General features: G+C 45.5%; 1 protein-coding gene across 2 annotated transcripts in view; it reads right to left on the bottom strand.

Moving 5' to 3' along the window:
- Positions 1–19722, bottom strand: part of C7 (complement C7) — a 127872-nt gene that overhangs the window by 68121 nt on the left and 40029 nt on the right. For both annotated transcript variants that reach the window (XM_077281411.1, XM_077281410.1), the window contains exon 10: positions 9125–9291. In XM_077281411.1, the coding sequence (XP_077137526.1) occupies positions 9125–9291 (167 nt within the window). The remainder of the gene's footprint in view (positions 1–9124; positions 9292–19722) is intronic.

The raw sequence follows: 19722 nt of genomic DNA, 5'->3' as shown, positions 1-19722 counted from the left end.
AGGCGGGGGGGCCCGGTGCCAGCAGTGGGCCCCCCGCCTGTCATCACATGGTGAGCTGTATCGGCATGTAGCCGATACAGCTCACTGTATTGATGAGGGAAGCTGCGCGCCTTCCCCCCATCATCCCCCTGTCAGCGTCTGACGTCGCAGATGCCTACACTGACAGTGAGCGCGATGACGTCACCGCCCGGCGCCCGCTGTCAGGACAAGAGCGGGAGATCAGAGCACCGCTGGAGCAAGGAGGAAGAGAGGTGAGTATTTATTTGTGTTTTATTAATGGGGTCTGCCTTATACATTACAGGATCTGCCTATTGGGGGGGAGTGCTGCCTTATACAGTACAGGATCTGCCTATGGGGGGGAGTGCTGCCTTATACAGTACAGGATCTGCCTATGAGGGGGTGTGCTGCCTTATACAGTACAGGATCTGCCTATGGGGGGTGCTGCCTTATACAGTACAGGATCTGCCTATGGGGGGGTGCTGCCTTATACAGTACAGGATCTGCCTATGGGGGGTTCTTGTTGTGAATTCCGTTCTTGAACTCCCTCCTGTGGTCATGAATGATACTTCGGCGAGTTCTGTCCATGGACTCCCTCTGGTGGCTGTGAGTGGAACTACTGGTTCTGAGGTTGCTTCCTCAGCTGCCCTCGTTTGCGGCTGGGTTGGCTTCTCTATTTAACTCCACTCAGATCGTTACTCCATGCCAGCTGTCAATGTATTAGCACTGGTTCAGATCTCTCTCGGATCTTTCTGATGACCTGTCTACTCCAGCAGAAGCTAAGTCCCTGCTAGTTCATTTGTTGCTCATTGTGTACTGAATATATTTCTTAGTACTTGCTAAGTTCTTGTCCAGCTTGCTAACATGATATTGCCTTGCTAGCTGGAAGCTCTGGGTTGCAGAGTGGCACCTCCGCACCGTGAGTCGGTGCGGGGGTCTTTTTGCACACTCTGCGTGGCTTTTTGTAGTTTTTTGTGCTGACTGCATAGATCCCTTTCCTATCCTCAGTCTATCTAGTAAGTATGGCCTCCTTTGCTGAAACCTGTTTCATCCCTGTGTTTGTGACTTTCCTCTTAACTCACAGTTAATATATGTGGGGGGCTGCCTTTACCTTTGGGGAATTTTCTCTGAGGCAAGGTAAGGCTTATTTTCCTATCTTTAGGGGTAGTTAGCTCTTAGGCTGTGAAGAGGCGTCTAGGGAGAGTTAGGTACGCTCCACAGCTATTTCTAGTGTGTGTGTTATAGGATTAGGATTTGCGGTCAGCAGAGTTCCCACTTCCCAGAGCTCGTCTTGTCTTCTAGTTTAACCATCAGGTCATTCCAGGTGCACCTAACCACCAGGTCCATAACAGTACAGCTGGCCCACAAAGTGTTAATGCATCTCAATAGAGGGATAAGAGAAGTTCTGAGACCATTTTTCTTTCTCTGCAGTGTGTTTTGTCTTTCTTTTCCCCTTAACCTCTGGGTGGTTCAGGACTCAGGTGTAGATATGGACATTCAAGGTCTGTCCTCTTGTGTTGATCACCTCACTGCGAGGGTACAAAGCATTCAAGATTATGTAGTTCAGAATCCTATGTTAGAACCTAGAATTCCAATTCCTGATTTGTTTTTTGGAGATAGATCTACATTTCTGAATTTCAAAAATAATTGTAAACTGTTTCTTGCTTTGAAACCCCGCTCCTCTGGTAACCCCATTCAGCAAGTAAAAATCATTATTTCTTTGTTACGTGGCGACCCACAAGACTGGGCATTCTCCCTTGCGCCAGGAGATCCTGCATTGCTTAATGTAGAAGTGTTTTTTCTGGTGCTTGGATTGCTTTATGACGAACCTAACTCTGTGGATCAGGCAGAGAAAATCTTGCTAGCTTTGTGTCAGTCAGGATGAAGCGGAGGTATATTGCCAGAAGTTTAGAAAGTGGTCTGTGCTTACTCAATGGAATGAGTGTGCCCTTGCAGCAATTTTCAGAAAAGGTCTTTCTGAAGCCCTTAAGGATGTTATGGTGGGGTTTCCCACGCCTGCTGGTTTGAATGAATCAATGTCCTTGGCCATTCAGATCGATCGGTGCTTGCGTGAACGCAAGGTTGTGCGCCATTTGGCGGTGTCCTCTGAGCAGAGGCCTGAGCCTATGCAATGTGATAGGACTTTGACCAGAGCTGAACGGCAAGAACACAGATGTCAGAATGGGCTGTGTTTTTACTGTGGTGACCCCACTCATGCTATCTCTGATTGTCCTAAGCGCACTAAGCAGTTCGCTAGGTCCGTCACCATTGGTACTGTACAGCCTAAATTTCTTTTGTCCGTTACTCTGATTTGCTCTTTGTCGTCCTACTCTGTTATGGCATTTGTGGACTCAGGCGCTGCCCTGAATTTGATGGACTTAGAGTTTGCCAGGCGCTGTGGTTTTTTCTTGGAGCCCTTGCAGTATCCTATTCCATTAAGGGGAATTGATGCTACGCCTTTGGCCAAGAATAAGCCTCAGTACTGGACTCAGTTGACCATGTGCATGGCTCCTGCACATCAGGAAGATGTTCGCTTTTTGGTGTTGCATAATTTGCATGATGTGGTCGTGTTGGGTTTGCCATGGCTACAGGTCCATAATCCAGTATTGGATTGTAAATCAATGTCTGTGTCTAGTTGGGGTTGTCAAGGGGTACATGGTGACGTTCCGTTGTTGTCAATTTCTCCTTCTACTCCTTCTGAAGTCCCTGAGTTTTTGTCGGATTACCGAGATGTATTCGATGAGCCCAAATCCAGTGCCCTACCTCCTCATAGGGATTGTGATTGTGCTATTAATTTGATTCCTGGTAGTAAATTTCCTAAGGGACGACTTTTCAATTTATCTGTGCCGGCATATTCGCCCGTCGTCGTCGCCGTTGGGAGCAGGGTTCTTTTTTGTGGCCAAGAAGGATGGTTATCTGAAACCTTGTATAGATTACCGCCTTCTCAATAAAATCACGGTCAAATTTCAGTACCCTTTGCCTCTACTGTCTGATTTGTTTGCTCGGATTAAGGGGGCTAGTTGGTTCACCAAGATAGATCTTCGAGGGGCATATAATCTGGTGCGTATTAAACAGGGCGATGAATGGAAAACAGCATTTAATACGCCCGAGGGCCATTTTGAGTACCTGGTGATGCCATTCGGGCTTTCTAATGCTCCATCTGTGTTTCAGTCCTTTATGCATGACATCTTCCGAAAGTATTTGGATAGATTCATGATTGTATATTTGGATGATATTTTGGTCTTTTCGGACGATTGGGAGTCTCATGTGAAGCAGGTCAGAATGGTGTTCCAGGTTCTTCGTGCTAATTCTTTGTTTGTGAAGGGGTCTAAATGTCTCTTCGGAGTTCAGAAGGTTTCCTTTTTGGGTTTCATTTTTTCCCCTTCTACTATCGAGATGGATCCTGTTAAAGTTCAGGCCATTTATGATTGGACTCAGCCTACATCTGTGAAGAGCCTTCAGAAATTCTTGGGCTTTGCTAATTTTTACCGTTGCTTCATCGCTAATTTTTCTAGTGTTGTTAAACCGTTGACTGATTTGACCAAGAAAGGTGCTGATGTGGTGAATTGGTCCTCTGCGGCCATTGAGGCTTTTCGGGAGTTGAAACGTCGTTTCTCTTCGGCCCCTGTGTTGTGTCAGCCAGATGTTTCGCTCCCTTTTCAGGTCGAGGTTGATGCTTCTGAGATTGGAGCAGGGGCTGTTTTGTCTCAAAGATCTTCTGATGGCTCTGTGATGAAGCCATGTGCTTTCTTTTCTAGAAAGTTTTCGCCTGCTGAGCGTAATTATGATGTTGGCAATCGGGAGTTGTTGGCTATGAAGTGGGCGTTCGAGGAGTAGCAACATTGGCTTGAGGGAGCCAAGCATCGCGTAGTGGTCTTAACGGATCACAAAAATCTGACTTATCTCGAGTCTGCTAAGCGGTTGAATCCTAGACAGGCTCGATGGTCGCTGTTTTTCTCCCGTTTCAATTTTGTGGTTTCATACCTTCCGGGTTCTAAGAATGTGAAGGCCGATGCCCTTTCAAGGAGTTTTGTGCCTGATTCCCCGGGAGTTCCTGAGCCGGCTGGTATTCTCCAAGAGGAGGTAATTCTGTCTGCCATCTCACCTGATTTGCGGCGGGCGCTGCAGGAGTTTCAGGCTGATAGACCTGACCGTTGTCCAGCAGAAAAACTGTTTGTCCCTGATAGATGGACTAGTAGAGTTATCTCTGAGGTTCATTGTTCGGTGTTGGCTGGTCATCCTGGGATTTTTGGTACCAGAGATTTGGTGGCTAGGTCCTTTTGGTGGCCTTCCTTGTCACGGGATGTGCGTTCTTTTGTGCAGTCTTGTGGGACTTGTGCTCGGGCCAAGCCCTGCTGTTCTCGTGCCAGTGGGTTACTTTTGCCCTTGCCAGTCCCGAAAAGGCCTTGGACGCATGTTTCCATGGATTTTATTTCAGATCTCCCTGTCTCTCAAAGGATGTTGGTCATCTGGGTGGTTTGTGATCGCTTCTCTAAGATGGTCCATTTGGTACCCTTGCCTAAATTACCTTCCTCCTCTGATTTGGTTCCACTATTTTTCCAGCATGTGGTTCGTTTGCATGACATTCCGGAGAACATCGTGTCGGACACAGGTTCCCAGTTTGTTTCAAGGTTTTGGCGGTCCTTTTGTGCTAAGATGGGCATTGATTTGTCTTTCTCTTCGGCTTTCCATCCTCAGACAAATGGCCAAACCGAACGAACTAATCAGACTTTGGAGACCTATCTGAGATGCTTTGTTTCTGCTGATCAGGATGATTGGGTGACCTTCTTGCCATTGGCTGAGTTCGCCCTTAATAATCGGGCCAGTTCGGCTACCTTGGTTTCGCCTTTTTTTTGTAATTCTGGTTTTCATCCTCGTTTTTCTTCAGGGCAGGTTGAGCCTTCGGACTGTCCTGGTGTGGATTCTGTGGTGGACAGGTTGCAGCAAATTTGGACTCATGTAGTGGACAATTTGACATTGTCCCAGGAGAAGGCTCAACGTTTCGCCAACCGCCGTCGCTGTGTTGGTCCCCGACTTCTTGTTGGGGATTTGGTTTGGTTGTCATCTCGTCATGTCCCTATGAAGGTTTCTTCTCCTAAGTTTAAGCCTCGTTTCATTGGTCCTTATAAGATTTCTGAAATTCTCAATCCTGTGTCGTTTCGTTTGGCCCTTCCAGCTTCTTTTGCCATCCATAATGTGTTCCATAGGTCGTTGTTGCGGAGATATGTGGCGCCTATGGTTCCCTCCGTTGACCCTCCTGCTCCGGTGTTGGTCGAGGGGGAGTTGGAGTATGTGGTGGAGAAGATTTTGGATTCTCGTATTTCGAGACGGAAACTTCAGTACCTGATCAAATGGAAGGGCTATGGTCAGGAGGATAATTCCTGGGTTTTTGCCTCCGATGTCCATGCGGCCGAGTTGGTTCGTGCCTTTCATTTGGCTCGTCCTGATCGGCCTGGGGGCTCTGGTGAGGGTTCGGTGACCTCTCCTCAAGGGGGGGTACTGTTGTGAATTCCGTTCTTGAACTCCCTCCTGTGGTCATGAATGATACTTAGGCGAGTTCTGTCCATGGACTCCCTCTGGTGGCTGTGAGTGGAACTGCTGGTTCTGAGGTTGCTTCCTCAGCTGCCCTCGTTTGCGGCTGGGTTGGCTTCTCTATTTAACTCCACTCAGATCGTTACTCCATGCCAGCTGTCAATGTATTAGCACTGGTTCAGATCTCTCTCGGATCTTTCTGATGACCTGTCTACTCCAGCAGAAGCTAAGTCCCTGCTAGTTCATTTGTTGTTCATTGTGTACTGAATATATTTCTTAGTACTTGCTAAGTTCTTGTCCAGCTTGCTAACATGATATTGCCTTGCTAGCTGGAAGCTCTGGGTTGCAGAGTGGCACCTCCGCACCGTGAGTCGGTGCAGGGGTCTTTTTGCACACTCTGCGTGGCTTTTTGTAGTTTTTTTGTGCTGACCGCATAGATCCCTTTCCTATCCTCAGTCTATCTAGTAAGTCTGGCCTCCTTTGCTGAAACCTGTTTCATCCCTGTGTTTGTGACTTTCCTCTTAACTCACAGTTAATATATGTGGGGGGCTGCCTTTACCTTTGGGGAATTTTCTCTGAGGCAAGGTAAGGCTTATTTTCCTATCTTTAGGGGTAGTTAGCTCTTAGGCTGTGAAGAGGCATCTAGGGAGAGTTAGATACGCTCCACAGCTATTTCTAGTGTGTGTGTTATAGGATTAGGATTTGCGGTCAGCAGAGTTCCCACTTCCCAGAGCTCGTCCTGTCTTCTAGTTTAACCATCAGGTCATTCCAGGTGCACCTAACCACCAGGTCCATAACAGGTTCTGCCTTATACAGTACAGGACTTGCCTATGCCTGTAGAGGGACAGAGACCCGACCTTACTTCCTGTAGAGGGACAGAGACCCAACCTTACTTCCTGGAGAGAGACCGGGACAGAGACCTGACCTTACTTCCTGTAGAGGGACAGAGACCCAACCTTTCTTCCTGTAGAGGGACATAGACCCGACCTTACTTCCTGTAGCAGGACAGAGACCCAACCTTACATCCTGGAGAGAGACAGGGACAGAGACCTGACCTTACTTCCTGTAGAGGGACAGAGACCCAACCTTACTTCCTGTAGAGGGACAGAGACCCAACCTTACTTCCTGGAGAGAGACCGGGACAGAGACCTGACCTTACTTCCTGTAGAGGGACAGAGACCCAACCTTTCTTCCTGTAGAGGGACATAGACCCGACCTTACTTCCTGTAGCAGGACAGAGACCCAACCTTACATCCTGGAGAGAGACAGGGACAGAGACCTGACCTTACTTCCTGTAGAGGGACAGAGACCCAACCTTACTTCCTGTAGAGGGACAGAGACCCGACCTTACTTCCTGGAGAGGGACAGAGTCCCGGCCTTACTTCCTGTAGAAGGATAGAGACCCAAACTTACTTCCTGTAGAGGGACAGAGACCCAACCTTACTTCCTGTAAAGGGACAAAAGCCCACCCCTACTTCCTGTAGAGACACAGACTTGTCCCCACTTCCTGTACTACTTCCCAGTGTCTCTACTGCTAGAGAAGGATTACACCTGAACACAGGCAGTGGACAACAAGTTACCCAGAAGGGACAGACGTAGTAGTCGGCATCTCGAATGGCCTTTTTGGATGTAAGACAACAAAATGTTTAAACTATATGTTGTATAAAGTTTGGGCTGTGTGATTGCGGTTTCTCTTGTCCTCTATGCCAGGTCAGTGACCCTGTGTCAGTATATACTGTACATTTCACTTATATTCTCTCTACTGACTCATCCTGGACGTCTTCTGTCCTCGGCCATCCTGCATCCCGGCCCTCACCACATTGCTGACATCAGACAGCGGACAGCAAGCGAGCAGCACGGCCGCGATGTGAGTGGAATGACAATCACATTGATAACCATATTTCAAGCAAAGCCATTGATCATGCAGAAAGGTCAGCACGATTCCTGTCAGATCTCTAATTACTTTTCTTCTCCCATATTCCCTAATGCAAAAGGTGTTGAAGCGACTGGAAATGCGCGGTGTGATAAATGGCGCTGTCATCGGCCGCCCGCTAGAAGAACGGCTCCTTTTCTTTTTATGGTTTCAATAAATTTTCTAATTAAATAAAAAAATAAAAACACAATATTCAACTTGTATGATTCAGCTCCTCACCATGTTCAAGATCTCTGCTTGCTGTCAGTGAATGAGAACGCTCTTGTTTCCATTCAGAGGCAGTAACCCTGGACATCGCCTGTCCCTCTAGATAAAAAGAAGCACAAACAACACGTCTTTAGACCACAGGGGGCGCCGTTTCGATGAAATCACATCCACTTTTCTTGGACAGATAAACAGCAGAATTTCTGTGCAAACTAAGCAGCAGAAAAACGTAGCATTTACGCTACATGTGAACACGTTCTAAATGTCCAAGCAAAGTGGCTGTAACTTCATAAAATCTGCGCCCTCTGTTGTCTAAGGGCGCCGCTGTACTCTGCAGTTTGGGTATATTTTTCTCTAAAGGCTTCTGGGTAGAGCCTCAAAAACACGCATGTAAAAAAAAAAAAATTCTGTTGCATTTTTAAGCCCAGAATCATTGCTTTTGTTTAGTATTAAAAAAGCTTTAAAAACGCGGCTTCACGTCTGCATCAAAAGCGCATCAAATATGGGGGAACACACATAAAAGAAACGCAGCAAACACGCAATAATTAGAGAAGATTGTTACTTTGTCATGTGATGAAGACACCTACAGAAAAAAGCAGTAGAAAAAACACAGCATTTATGCTACATGTGAACACGTACTCAGCGTTACATTTTTGTCAGAATTTTTAAGGGTTTAAAAGAGAACAAAATCAATCAACATTTTTTTTCATGCAAATTTTCTGATCAATATAGATAATCTGACAGCTGTGTTGTGCAGGATGTTATTATTACAGGGACACCAAATATGTCTGTTATTTGCTGATTTATGAAGTTTATTTTTTTAAAAGGGCGTTAAGAATGACATTATTGTAATTCTTGTTCAATATATTTTAGTAATTTTGTAGAAGAAAAATCTGACTTTTATTCTCCCTCTAGAATACAGGGACATAGAAATACACTGCTATGTACAGGTGTGTCTCTATGTACCAGTACAATCTGCCTGTGGGGACGGTTGGCCGCTGTGGATATGTGTTTGTTGTTAGTGAATGCGAACACAGAGCCCTCTGCTGGTTTGTTACAATGTGCCAGTCTGGAATTACAGAGCATTGACAAGACTGGATACAATTGTATCCCCTCCTAAGATAAGAGCAGGATGAAGTCTGCACCATGTTGACCAGTAGTTGCCATACGGTCACATTAAAACAGGCACTAATAACCTTCTCCTAACTTACATGGAATAAAACAAAACTCAGTGATGAACCCTTACTGAGATTTAAAGGGGATGTCTGTGTTTAATGATGACTTTTTCTAACAATCCAGCAAAACAGAAGTTGCTCCACTGCTGGTATGTCCATTAATCAGTTGCAATCTGTTGCAAACACAACAGAACGTTTTCTCTTTCCCCCATGGGAGAAATGAGGCAAATCACAGTTCTGTATCAGACAGCACTGTCGCACTTTACATAGAATATGGACTGACCTTAAACTTTATAACGACAGGCAGATTGGTTACAGAACCTGCCCAGGACGCGTAGCGCTGGTCATTAGCTACCGGGTTATCCAGGGAGAAGTAAGAGAGGGCAGAGATAAATTTGGGTTCTCCTCCTTTAACAATGGCTTGTCCTCGAACCTCTTTCCCGGTGTCACCTGCAAAATGCAAAGAATAAGTATTTGACAACAGCATTGAGCAAGGATGCTGGGGTATAAATTAGAAACGAAAGACATTGATTTCACCTTTAATGTCAGATTATTAGAAATTCTATTATTCATCTGCAGCTTATCCATGATTTTATTGAAAAAATGTCCAAGCCCAGAATAAAACCATGTAAAATCCCCAATAAACATCATCACAACGGTGCATTATTAAATAGAGGAGCCAAGATGGGGATATTATTACAGGATGGAGGACATTAAAAATATAGTGCTGGGATGGGGTACATTATTATAGGAAGGGTCTAGGATAGAGGACATTACTACAAGAAGGGGTCAGGATGGGTGATATAATTACTGTATGGCGGCAAGAATGAGGAACATAAAATAATTATTTATGGTGGTAAGTTGGGACACAATTACTGTAGGGGCCAATTAGGGGACAATATTACTGCTGTAATAAATGTTACTTCTGGGCACACTGTTTTCCATGTCAGGAAAATAAGGGAGGTCCTGTTACTGTGCAAGTATAGATTTCTGGTGATCCCTGTATTACCTATTAGAGCTCCTGAGTTTAATGTCATCAGTAATCACTGTATTACCTGTACACTGACACTACATACAAAGCTCCTGTGTATAATGTCACTGGTGATCACTGTGTTACCTGTACACTGACACTATATACAGAGCTCCTGTGTATAATGTCACTGGTGATCACTGTATTACCTGTACACTGACAGTAAATACAGATCTCCTGTGTATGTGGCTGGTAATCACTATATTACCTGCACACTGTTATGATCCGGTGGCCTTGGAGCCGCATGAGACCTTCTCTGGAGAAGGTGGTACCTGTACAGACCGCAACCCTAAACTGACACCGCAACTAGAAGTAGCCGTGGGGTGTACCTAACACATCCTAGACACCTCGACACAGCCGGAGGACTAAATACCCCTATAGATGGAAATGGGAATTCTATCTTGCCTCAGAGCAGAAACCCCAAAGGATAGGCAGCCCCCCACAAATATTGACGGTGAATATAAGAGTAAAGACACACACAGGCTGAAAACAGGATTTAGCAAAAGAGGTACTTCTAGCTAAATAGTAAAGGATAGGACAGAGTACTAAGCGGTCAGTATTAAAACTCTGAAAATATCCACAGCAGAAAATACAAAAATTCCACATCTAACTAAAGACGTAGAATGTATATCTGCATCTCCAGAGAATCCAGCATGACTAAAAAAATCCAAACAAGTCTAAGCTGGACAAGACAAAACAACGAATTGTTCTGAACTGAAAAGCACACTGCATGTGTGCTGCAGGAAAGTAAACCAGACACTTATCTTGGCTGAATTGGCAGCAGAGCAGAAGGAACCAGACAGGGATGTAAACCCTCCAAGAACAATGGACAACTGGCACTGACTAATGAATCCAGCAGACCTAAATACCGAATAGAGCTGCAAACAGCAGAAACACCTGCCCTGGATTACAACCCAGAGACAAATGCACTATCACAAACAACCACCGGAGGGAGCCCAAGAGCAGAATTCACAACAGTACCCCCCCCCCTTGAAGAGGGGTCACCGAACCCTCACCAGAGCCCCCAGGCCGATCAGGACGAGCCAGATGAAAGGCACGGACCAAATCAGCAGCATGGACATCAGAGGCAAAAACCCAAGAATTATCCTCCTGGCCATAACCCTTCCATTTGACAAGATACTGAAGCTTCCGCCTCGAAAAACGAGAATCCAAAATCTTCTCAACCACATATTCCAACTCCCCATCAACCAACACAGGGGCAGGAGGATCAACAGAGGGAACAACGGGCACCACATATTTCCGCAATAAAGATCTATGGAAAACATTATGGATGGCAAAAGAGGCCGGAAGGGCCAAACGAAAAGACACTGGATTGATAATCTCAAAAATCCTATAAGGACCAATAAACCGAGGCTTAAACTTAAGGGAAGAAACCTTCATAGGAACATGACGGGAAGACAACCAGACCAAGTCCCCAACCCGAAGCCGGGAACCAACACGCCGACGACGGTTAGCAAAACGCTGAGCCTCCTCCTGAGACAACACCAAATTGTCCACCACATGAGCCCATATCAGCTGCAACCTGTCAACCACAGAATCCACACCAGGACAATCAGAAGGCTCAACCTGCCCTGAAGAAAAACGAGGATGAAAACCAAAATTACAAAAGAAGGGTGAAACCAAGGTAGCCGAAGTAGCCCGATTATTAAGGGCAAACTCGGCCAATGGCAAGAAAGCCACCCAATCATCCTGATCAGCAGACACAAAGCATCTCAAATAAGTTTCCAAAGTCTGATTAGTTCGCTCGGTCTGGCCATTTGTCTGAGGATGAAATGCGGAGGAAAAGGATAAATCAATGCCCAGCCTAGCACAAAAGGCTCGCCAAAATCTAGAAACAAACTGTGAGCCTCTGTCGGACACAATATTCTCCAAAATACCATGCAAACGAACCACATGCTGAAAAAACAACGGAACCAAATCAGAAGAGGAAGGCAATTTAGGCAAAGGCACCAAATGGACCATCTTAGAGAACCGGTCACAAACCACCCAGATAACCGACATCCTCTGGGAAACCGGAAGATCTGAAATAAAATCCATAGAAATATGCGTCCAGGGCCTCTCAGGGACCGGCAAAGGCAAAAGCAACCCACTAGCACGGGAACAACAAGGCTTAGCCCGTGCACAAGTCCCACAGGACTGCACAAAAGAACGCACATCCCGCGACAAAGAAGGCCACCAAAAGGACCTACCAACCAAATCTCTGGTACCAAAAATACCAGGATGGCCAGCCAACACAGAACAATGAACCTCAGAAATCACTCTACTAGTCCATCTATCAGGAACAAACAGTCTCCCCACTGGACAGCAGTCAGGTTTGTCAGCCTGGAATTCCTGAAGAACCCGTCATAAATCAGGGGAAATGGCAGAAAGGACCACCCCTTCTTTCAGAATGCCGACCGGTTCAAGGACCTCAGGAGAATCAGGCAAAAAACTCCTAGAGAGGGCATCAGCCTTAATATTCTTAGAACCCGGAAGATACGAGACCACGAAATCAAAAAGGGAAAAGAAAAGGGACCATCGAGCCTGTCTAGGATTCAGCCACTTGGCAGACTCGAGGTAAATCAGATTTTTATGATCGGTCAAGACCACAATACGGTGCTTAGCTCCCTCAAGCCAATGTCGCCACTCCTCAAACGCCCACTTCATAGCCAACAACTCCCGATTGCCGACATCATAATTGCATTCAGCAGGCGAAAACTTACAGGAAAAGAAGGCACACGGTTTCATCAAGGAACCATCAGAATTCCTCTGAGACAAAACGGCCCCTGCCCCAATCTCAGAAGCGTCAACCTCAACCTGAAACGGAAGAGAAATGTCCGGTTGACGCAACACTGGGGCAGAAGTAAATCGGCGTTTAAGCTCCTGAAAGGCAGAGACAGCCGCAGAGGACCAATTCGTCACATCAGCGCCTTTCTTCGTCAAATCGGTCAGGGGTTTAACCACACTGGAGACGTTAGCAATGAAACGGCGATAAAAATTAGCAAAGCCCAAAAATTTCTGAAGGCTCTTCACGGATGTGGGCTGAATCCAATCATGAATGGCCTGAACCTTAACCGGATCCATCTCAATAGATGAGGGAGAAAAAATGAAGCCCAAAAAAGAAACCTTCTGCACTCCAAAGAGACACTTAGACCCCTTCACAAACAAAGCATTATCACGAAGGATCTGAAATACCATCCTGACCTGCTCCACATGAGACTCCCAATCATCGGAAAAAATCAAAATGTCATCCAAATATACAATCATTAATTTATCAAGATAAGTCCGGAAGATGTCGTGCATGAAGGACTGAAAAACAGATGGAGCATTAGAGAGCCCGAATGGCATCACAAGGTATTCAAAATGGCCTTCGGGTGTATTAAACGCAGTTTTCCATTCATCCCCCTGCTTAATACGAACAAGATTATATGCCCCCCGAAGGTCAATCTTAGTAAACCAACTAGCCCCCTTAATCCTGGCAAACAAATCAGAAAGCAAAGGTAAAGGGTATTGAAACTTGACCGTGATCTTATTCAAGAGGCGATAATCAATACAGGGTCTTAAGGAGCCATCCTTCTTAGCAACAAAAAAGAATCCCGCTCCCAACGGTGAAGAAGATGGCCGAATATGCCCTTTCTCCAAAGACTCCTTAACATAACTCCTCATGGCGGTATGTTCAGGCACAGACAGGTTGAAAAGTCGGCCCTTAGGAAACTTACAGCCTGGAATCAAGTCAATAGCACAATCACAGTCCCTGTGCGGTGGAAGGGAACTGGACTTGGGCTCATCGAATACATCCTGAAAATCAGACAAAAACTCTGGAACTTCAGAAGAGGAAGAAGAGGAGATTGACATCACAGGAACGTCATTATGAACCCCCTGACAACCCCAACTAGTCACAGACATAGACTTCCAATCCAACACAGGATTATGTATCTGCAACCATGGAAAACCCAGCACAATAGCATCATGCAAATTATGCAACACCAGAAAACGACAATCTTCCTGATGGGCTGGCGCCATACACATGGTCACCTGTGTCCAAAACTGGGGTTTATTTTTAGCCAAAGGTGTAGCATTAATGCCCCTTAAAGGAATAGGATTCTGCAAAGACTGCAAGGGGAAACCACAACGCCTGGCAAATTCAAAGTCCATTAAGTTCAAAGCGGCGCCTGAATCCACAAACGCCATGACAGAAAATGATGACAATGAGCAGATCAGGGACACAGATAACAGAAATTTAGGTTGTACAGTACTGATGGTAACTGATCTGGCGATTCTCTTTGTACGCTTAGGACAGACTGAAATAACATGAGAAGCATCGCCACAATTAAAACACAACCTATTCTGACGTCTGAATCCTTGTTGTTCCGTTCTAGACAGAATCCTATCACACTGCATAGGCTCAGGCATCTGCTCTGAGGACAACGCCACAGCGCGCACAGCTCTGCGCTCACGCAAGCGCCGATCAATCTGAATGGCCAGAGACATAGAATCACTTAGACCGACAGGCGTGGGAAACCCCACCATAACATCTTTAACGGATTCAGAAAGACCCTTTCTGAAAATTGCCGCCAAAGCATCATCATTCCATTTAGTCAGCACAGACCATTTTTTAAATTTCTGACAATACAATTCTGCCGCCTCTTGACCCTGAGATAGGGCCAACAAGGTCTTCTCCGCTTGATCCACAGAATTTGGTTCATCATATAATAATCCTAGAGCCTGAAAAAAGGTGTCTACATTAAGCAAGGCCGGATTCCCAGATTCCAGGGAAAATGCCCAATCCTGAGGATCGCCACGCAGCAGGGAGATGACAATTTTAACCTGCTGAATGGGATCACCAGAGGAATGAGGTTTCAGAGCAAAAAACAGTTTGCAGTTGTTTTTAAAACTCAAAAATTTGGACCTGTCCCCAAAAAACAAATCAGGAGTAGGAATCCTAGGCTCTAAAACCGGAGTCTGAACAATATAATCTGCAATACCCTGTATTCTAGCAGCAAGCTGGTCTACACGAGAAGCTAATCCCTGAACATCCATACTAGCACAAGACTCCACAGCCACCCAGAGGGAAAGAGGGAAGGAGAGACAAAGCAGACTACAGAAAAAAAAATGGCTCAACACCCTTCTTCCCTTCTTCTGAGATGCATTTAACTCATTGTTGGCCAGTTGTACTGTTATGATCCGGTGGCCTTGGAGCCGCATGAGACCTTCTCTGGAGAAGGTGGTACCTGTACAGACCGCAACCCTAAACTGACACCGCAACTAGAAGTAGCCACGGGGTGTACCTAACACATCCTAGACACCTCGACACAGCCGGAGGACTAAATAACCCTATAGATGGAAATGGGAATTCTATCTTGCCTCAGAGCAGAAACCCCAAAGGATAGGCAGCCCCCCACAAATATTGACGGTGAATATAAGAGTAAAGACACACACAGGCTGAAAACAGGATTTAGCAAAAGAGGCACTTCTAGCTAAATAGTAAAGGATAGGACAGAGTACTAAGCGGTCAGTATTAAAACTCTGAAAATATCCACAGCAGAAAATACAAAAATTCCACATCTAACTAAAGACATAGAATGTATATCTGCATCTCCAGAGAATCCAGCATGACTAAAAAAATCCAAACAAGTCTAAGCTGGACAAGACAAAACAACGAATTGTTCTGAACTGAAAAGCACACTGCATGTGTGCTGCAGGAAAGTAAACCAGACACTTATCTTGGCTGAATTGGCAGCAGAGCAGAAGGAACCAGACAGGGATGTAAACCCTCCACGAACAATGGACAACTGGCACTGACTAATGAATCCAGCACACCTAAATACCGAATAGAGCTGCAATCAGCAGAAACACCTGCCCTGGATTACAACCCAGAGACAACTGCACTATCACAAACAACCACCGGAGGGAGCCCAAGAGCAGAATTCACAACAGCACACTATATATTATATACAGAGCTCCTGTGTATTAGGTTACTGGTGATCATTGCATTACCTGTACACTAGCACTATATACAGAGCTCCTGTGTATAATGTCACTGGTGATCACTGTATTACCTGTACACTGACACTATATACAGAGCTCCTGTGTATAATGTCAACGGTGATCACTATATTACCAGTACATTATATACTATATAAAGAGATCCTGTGTATAATGTCACTGGTGATCACTGTGTTATCTGCATAATGTACACTAGATATAGATCTCCTGTGTATAATGTCACTGGTTATCACTGTATTACCTGTACACTGACAGTAAATACAGATCTCCTGTGTATGTGACTGGTAATCACTATATTACCTGCACACTATATATTATATACAGAGCTCCTGTGTATAGTGTCACTGGTGATCACTGTATTACCTGTACACTATCACTATATACAAAGCTCCTGTGTATAATGTCACTAGTGCTCACTGTAAGACCTGTACACTATATACTATAGTAAATATAGGTAAACTGACTGAACAGCAATCTAGTCTGAACAGGTGCATAACCAAAAAAGACTTACATAGCAAATAGATCAATGGCCGCACTCAACTGTACTAAAGCAAGGAAATGTGCAATACATGAAATGTGAATAGCATAATGGCTTGTGAAATCTATGAAAAAACACATGAGATGCTTAGCACAAGATTTGGCCAAAAAATGTGAGCCCATCCACCAAACAAACGTCAAGGTAATCTCAAATTGGATGGGTCCCTGACCTGACCTGATTTGGCCAAATCTTGTGCTAAGCATCTCATGTGTTTTTTCATAGATTTCACAAGCCATTATGCTATTCACATTTCATGTATCGCACATTTCCTTGCTTTAGCACAGTAAATTTTGAGTGCAGCCATTGATCTATTTGCTATATGACTTTTTTGGTTATGCACCAGTTCAGACTATATTGCTGTTCAGTCAGTTTTCTTATATTTACTATGTACTTTTTTTCTGACTTGAACGCCCCGCCCTTCACCATGCTGTGATTTTAATTACATCCAAACACAGTTGGTTCCGACCTTCCTATAAATGCAAGCTTTACCATGTTATTAGCCATAGGTAAGTGTTCACACTAGGCAGACAGGTTAGTTACCCATCCGATTTGAGATTACCTTGACGCTTGGTGGATGGGCTCACATTTTTTGGGCAAATCTTGTGCTAAGCATCTCATGTGTTTTAGCATAGATTTCACAAGCCATTATGCTATTCACATTTCATGTATCGCACATTTCCTTGCTTTAGCACAGTAAATTTTGAGTGCAGCCATTGATCTATTTGCTATATGACTTTTTTGGTTATGCACCAGTTCAGACTATATTGCTGTTCAGTCAGTTTTCTTATATTTACTATGTACTTTTTTTCTGACTTGAACGCCCCGCCCTTCACCATGCTGTGATTTTAATTACATCCAAACACAGTTGGTTCCGACCTTCCTATAAATGCAAGCTTTACCATGTTATTAGCCATAGGTAAGTGTTCACACTAGGCAGACAGGTTAGTTACCCATCCGATTTGAGATTACCTTGACGCTTGGTGGATGGGCTCACATTTTTTGGGCAAATCTTGTGCTAAGCATCTCATGTGTTTTAGCATAGATTTCACAAGCCATTATGCAATTCACATTTCATGTATCGCACATTTCCTTGCTTTAGTACAGTTGAGTGCAGCCATTGATCTAGTCACTATATACTATATTCAGTACTCCTGTGTATAATGTCACCAATGATCACTATCACCTGTGCACTATATACTACAGTGGCGTATCTAGGGGGGGGCAGCCGGGGCATGTGCCCCGGGTGCAGCCGGCAGGGGGGCGCAGTTGGGCCGCCTAAAGCGGCGGTCCGCAGTGTTTCCCCCGGTGGCTACATTCTGTGGCCCCCCGCACTGGGAGTCAGCTGTTCTCTGTGCCGACTGTCAAGCTGACAGCCGGCACAGAGAAGCTGCAGCGCGCCGGCTCCCAGTGTTCAATTGTACTGCATCTGAGATGCGAGTACAATTGAAGCTCTGACTGCCGGGTCAGAGCGACGCCAGCAGCGTGATCAGGTCATGTGATCACGCTGCTGACGTCACTCACCTGCGCGGCAGAGGCAGAGCAGGAGATGCAGATCAGTGGTAAGTGCTCCAGTGGAGCTGAAGACACCGAAGATGCAGGGGGGGATTTAATGTGAGTGGGAATGGGGGGGATATATTGTGGGGGGATTTAATGTGAGTGGGGATGGTGGGATATATTATTGGATGGGGGATATTTAATATGAGTGGAGATGGGGGGATTTATTGTGGGGGGGGGGAAATTTAATGTGAGTGGGGATTTATTGTGGGGGGGAGATTTAATGTGAGTGGAGATGGGGGGAATTATTGTGGGGGGGAGATTTAGTGTGAGTAGGGAGGGGGATTTATTGTGGGGAAGGGATTTAATGTGAGTGGAGATGGGGGTATTTATTGTGTGTGGGGAGAATTGTAGTGGAGATGGGGGATTGAATGTGTGTGGGGAGATCTGAGGACACAAAATGAAGAGCAAAGGGGGAGATGGGGGGGCAAGTATGAGGAAACAGTATGGGGGGATGGGTGCAGACAGTTTGGGGAGCAAATGGGGGAATGTATGCAGACACAGTATGAGTAGCGATGTGAAAAACGTATGTGGACAGAGTACGGGGAGTGAGGGTGTTGGGATGTGTGCATGCGTAGCATGGAGAGACAGTGTAAGGGCACGGCCAGGAGGGGACAGTATACCAAGGAGGGGGAGTGTGATGAGAGAGTACAGTATAAATACTGAGCCCTATAGGGGGACACAGTGTGAGAGGACAGTGTGATGAGGGGGCCGGTATGGAAAGGGGAGGTCCGTGTAAAGAGCATGTACCATATAAGAGGGACAGTGTGGGGGTCATATTTTATGCAGACAATATAGTGAGGGGCAATTTTATTTTCAGGAGCATTTTAATGACACTTGTATCTTTAAGGACATCATGTGGAGATTTTCTGCAAAAGAGCGGAGAAGATGGAAGTCTGCAGAGACGGCTGTGGATGAGAAAACTCATCATGGGGTCTGGACAAGATGAAGAAATGAAGGAGAACAACTCCAGAGACGACGTCATCTATAAGGTACCTGGATGTAAATGTTATTTGTGATACTGACTAACTCATGTTTTTATTTATGTTAGGAGCATTAAAGGGGATGTCCAGGTTTGTGATGAGTCTGCAGTCATTCTTTGTGACTGCAGACTTCTGAATTCTCACAGTGCGCACTGCACGCTGTCAGGATTCTCTGGTGCTGGTGATTTACATACATGCGGTCACATGCTGACTAGACATGTGTGGCCTCACTCAATGAAAATGAACCGAGTGAGGCCGGGCACGTCTAGTCGGAATGTGGTCAGAAGTATACAAATCACATGCTTGTGCTGACATGACCGTCCACCGGCAAGGGAGAATCCTAAAAGTGTGCAGTGCATGCGTTGTGAGAATTCAGAAGCTGCGATGTCAGGATTCAGCTCTGCAGGTTCCAGTAGTCGTCACATGGACACTTCACTCACATGCGACTTTCATACTTGTGGTCCTGTGACAACGAGCTTCTCTTCTGCTTCCCTCAGTTTTTCACTGAACAATGAGAGCATTACGGAGAGGAGCTCGCCGGTACATGACTAAGTGTGAAAATCGCATACGTTCTGGGGGGGGGGAGGGGGGCGCCAAACTGAATCCTTGCCCCAGGTGCCAGAAACCCTAGGATACACCTCTGATATACTATATACAGAGCTCATGTGTAAAATGTCACCGGTGATCACTGTATTGCCAAAACACTATATAAAAAGCTTCTGTGTATAATGTCATCGATGATCCAGTATTACCTTTACAATGACAATATA

This window comes from Ranitomeya variabilis, chromosome 1 (assembly GCF_051348905.1).
Source record: "Ranitomeya variabilis isolate aRanVar5 chromosome 1, aRanVar5.hap1, whole genome shotgun sequence".
Classification (NCBI taxonomy): Eukaryota; Metazoa; Chordata; class Amphibia; order Anura; family Dendrobatidae; genus Ranitomeya; species Ranitomeya variabilis.
Note: the sequence above shows the minus strand (reverse complement) of the source record. Positions and strands in the feature narration are given on the sequence as shown.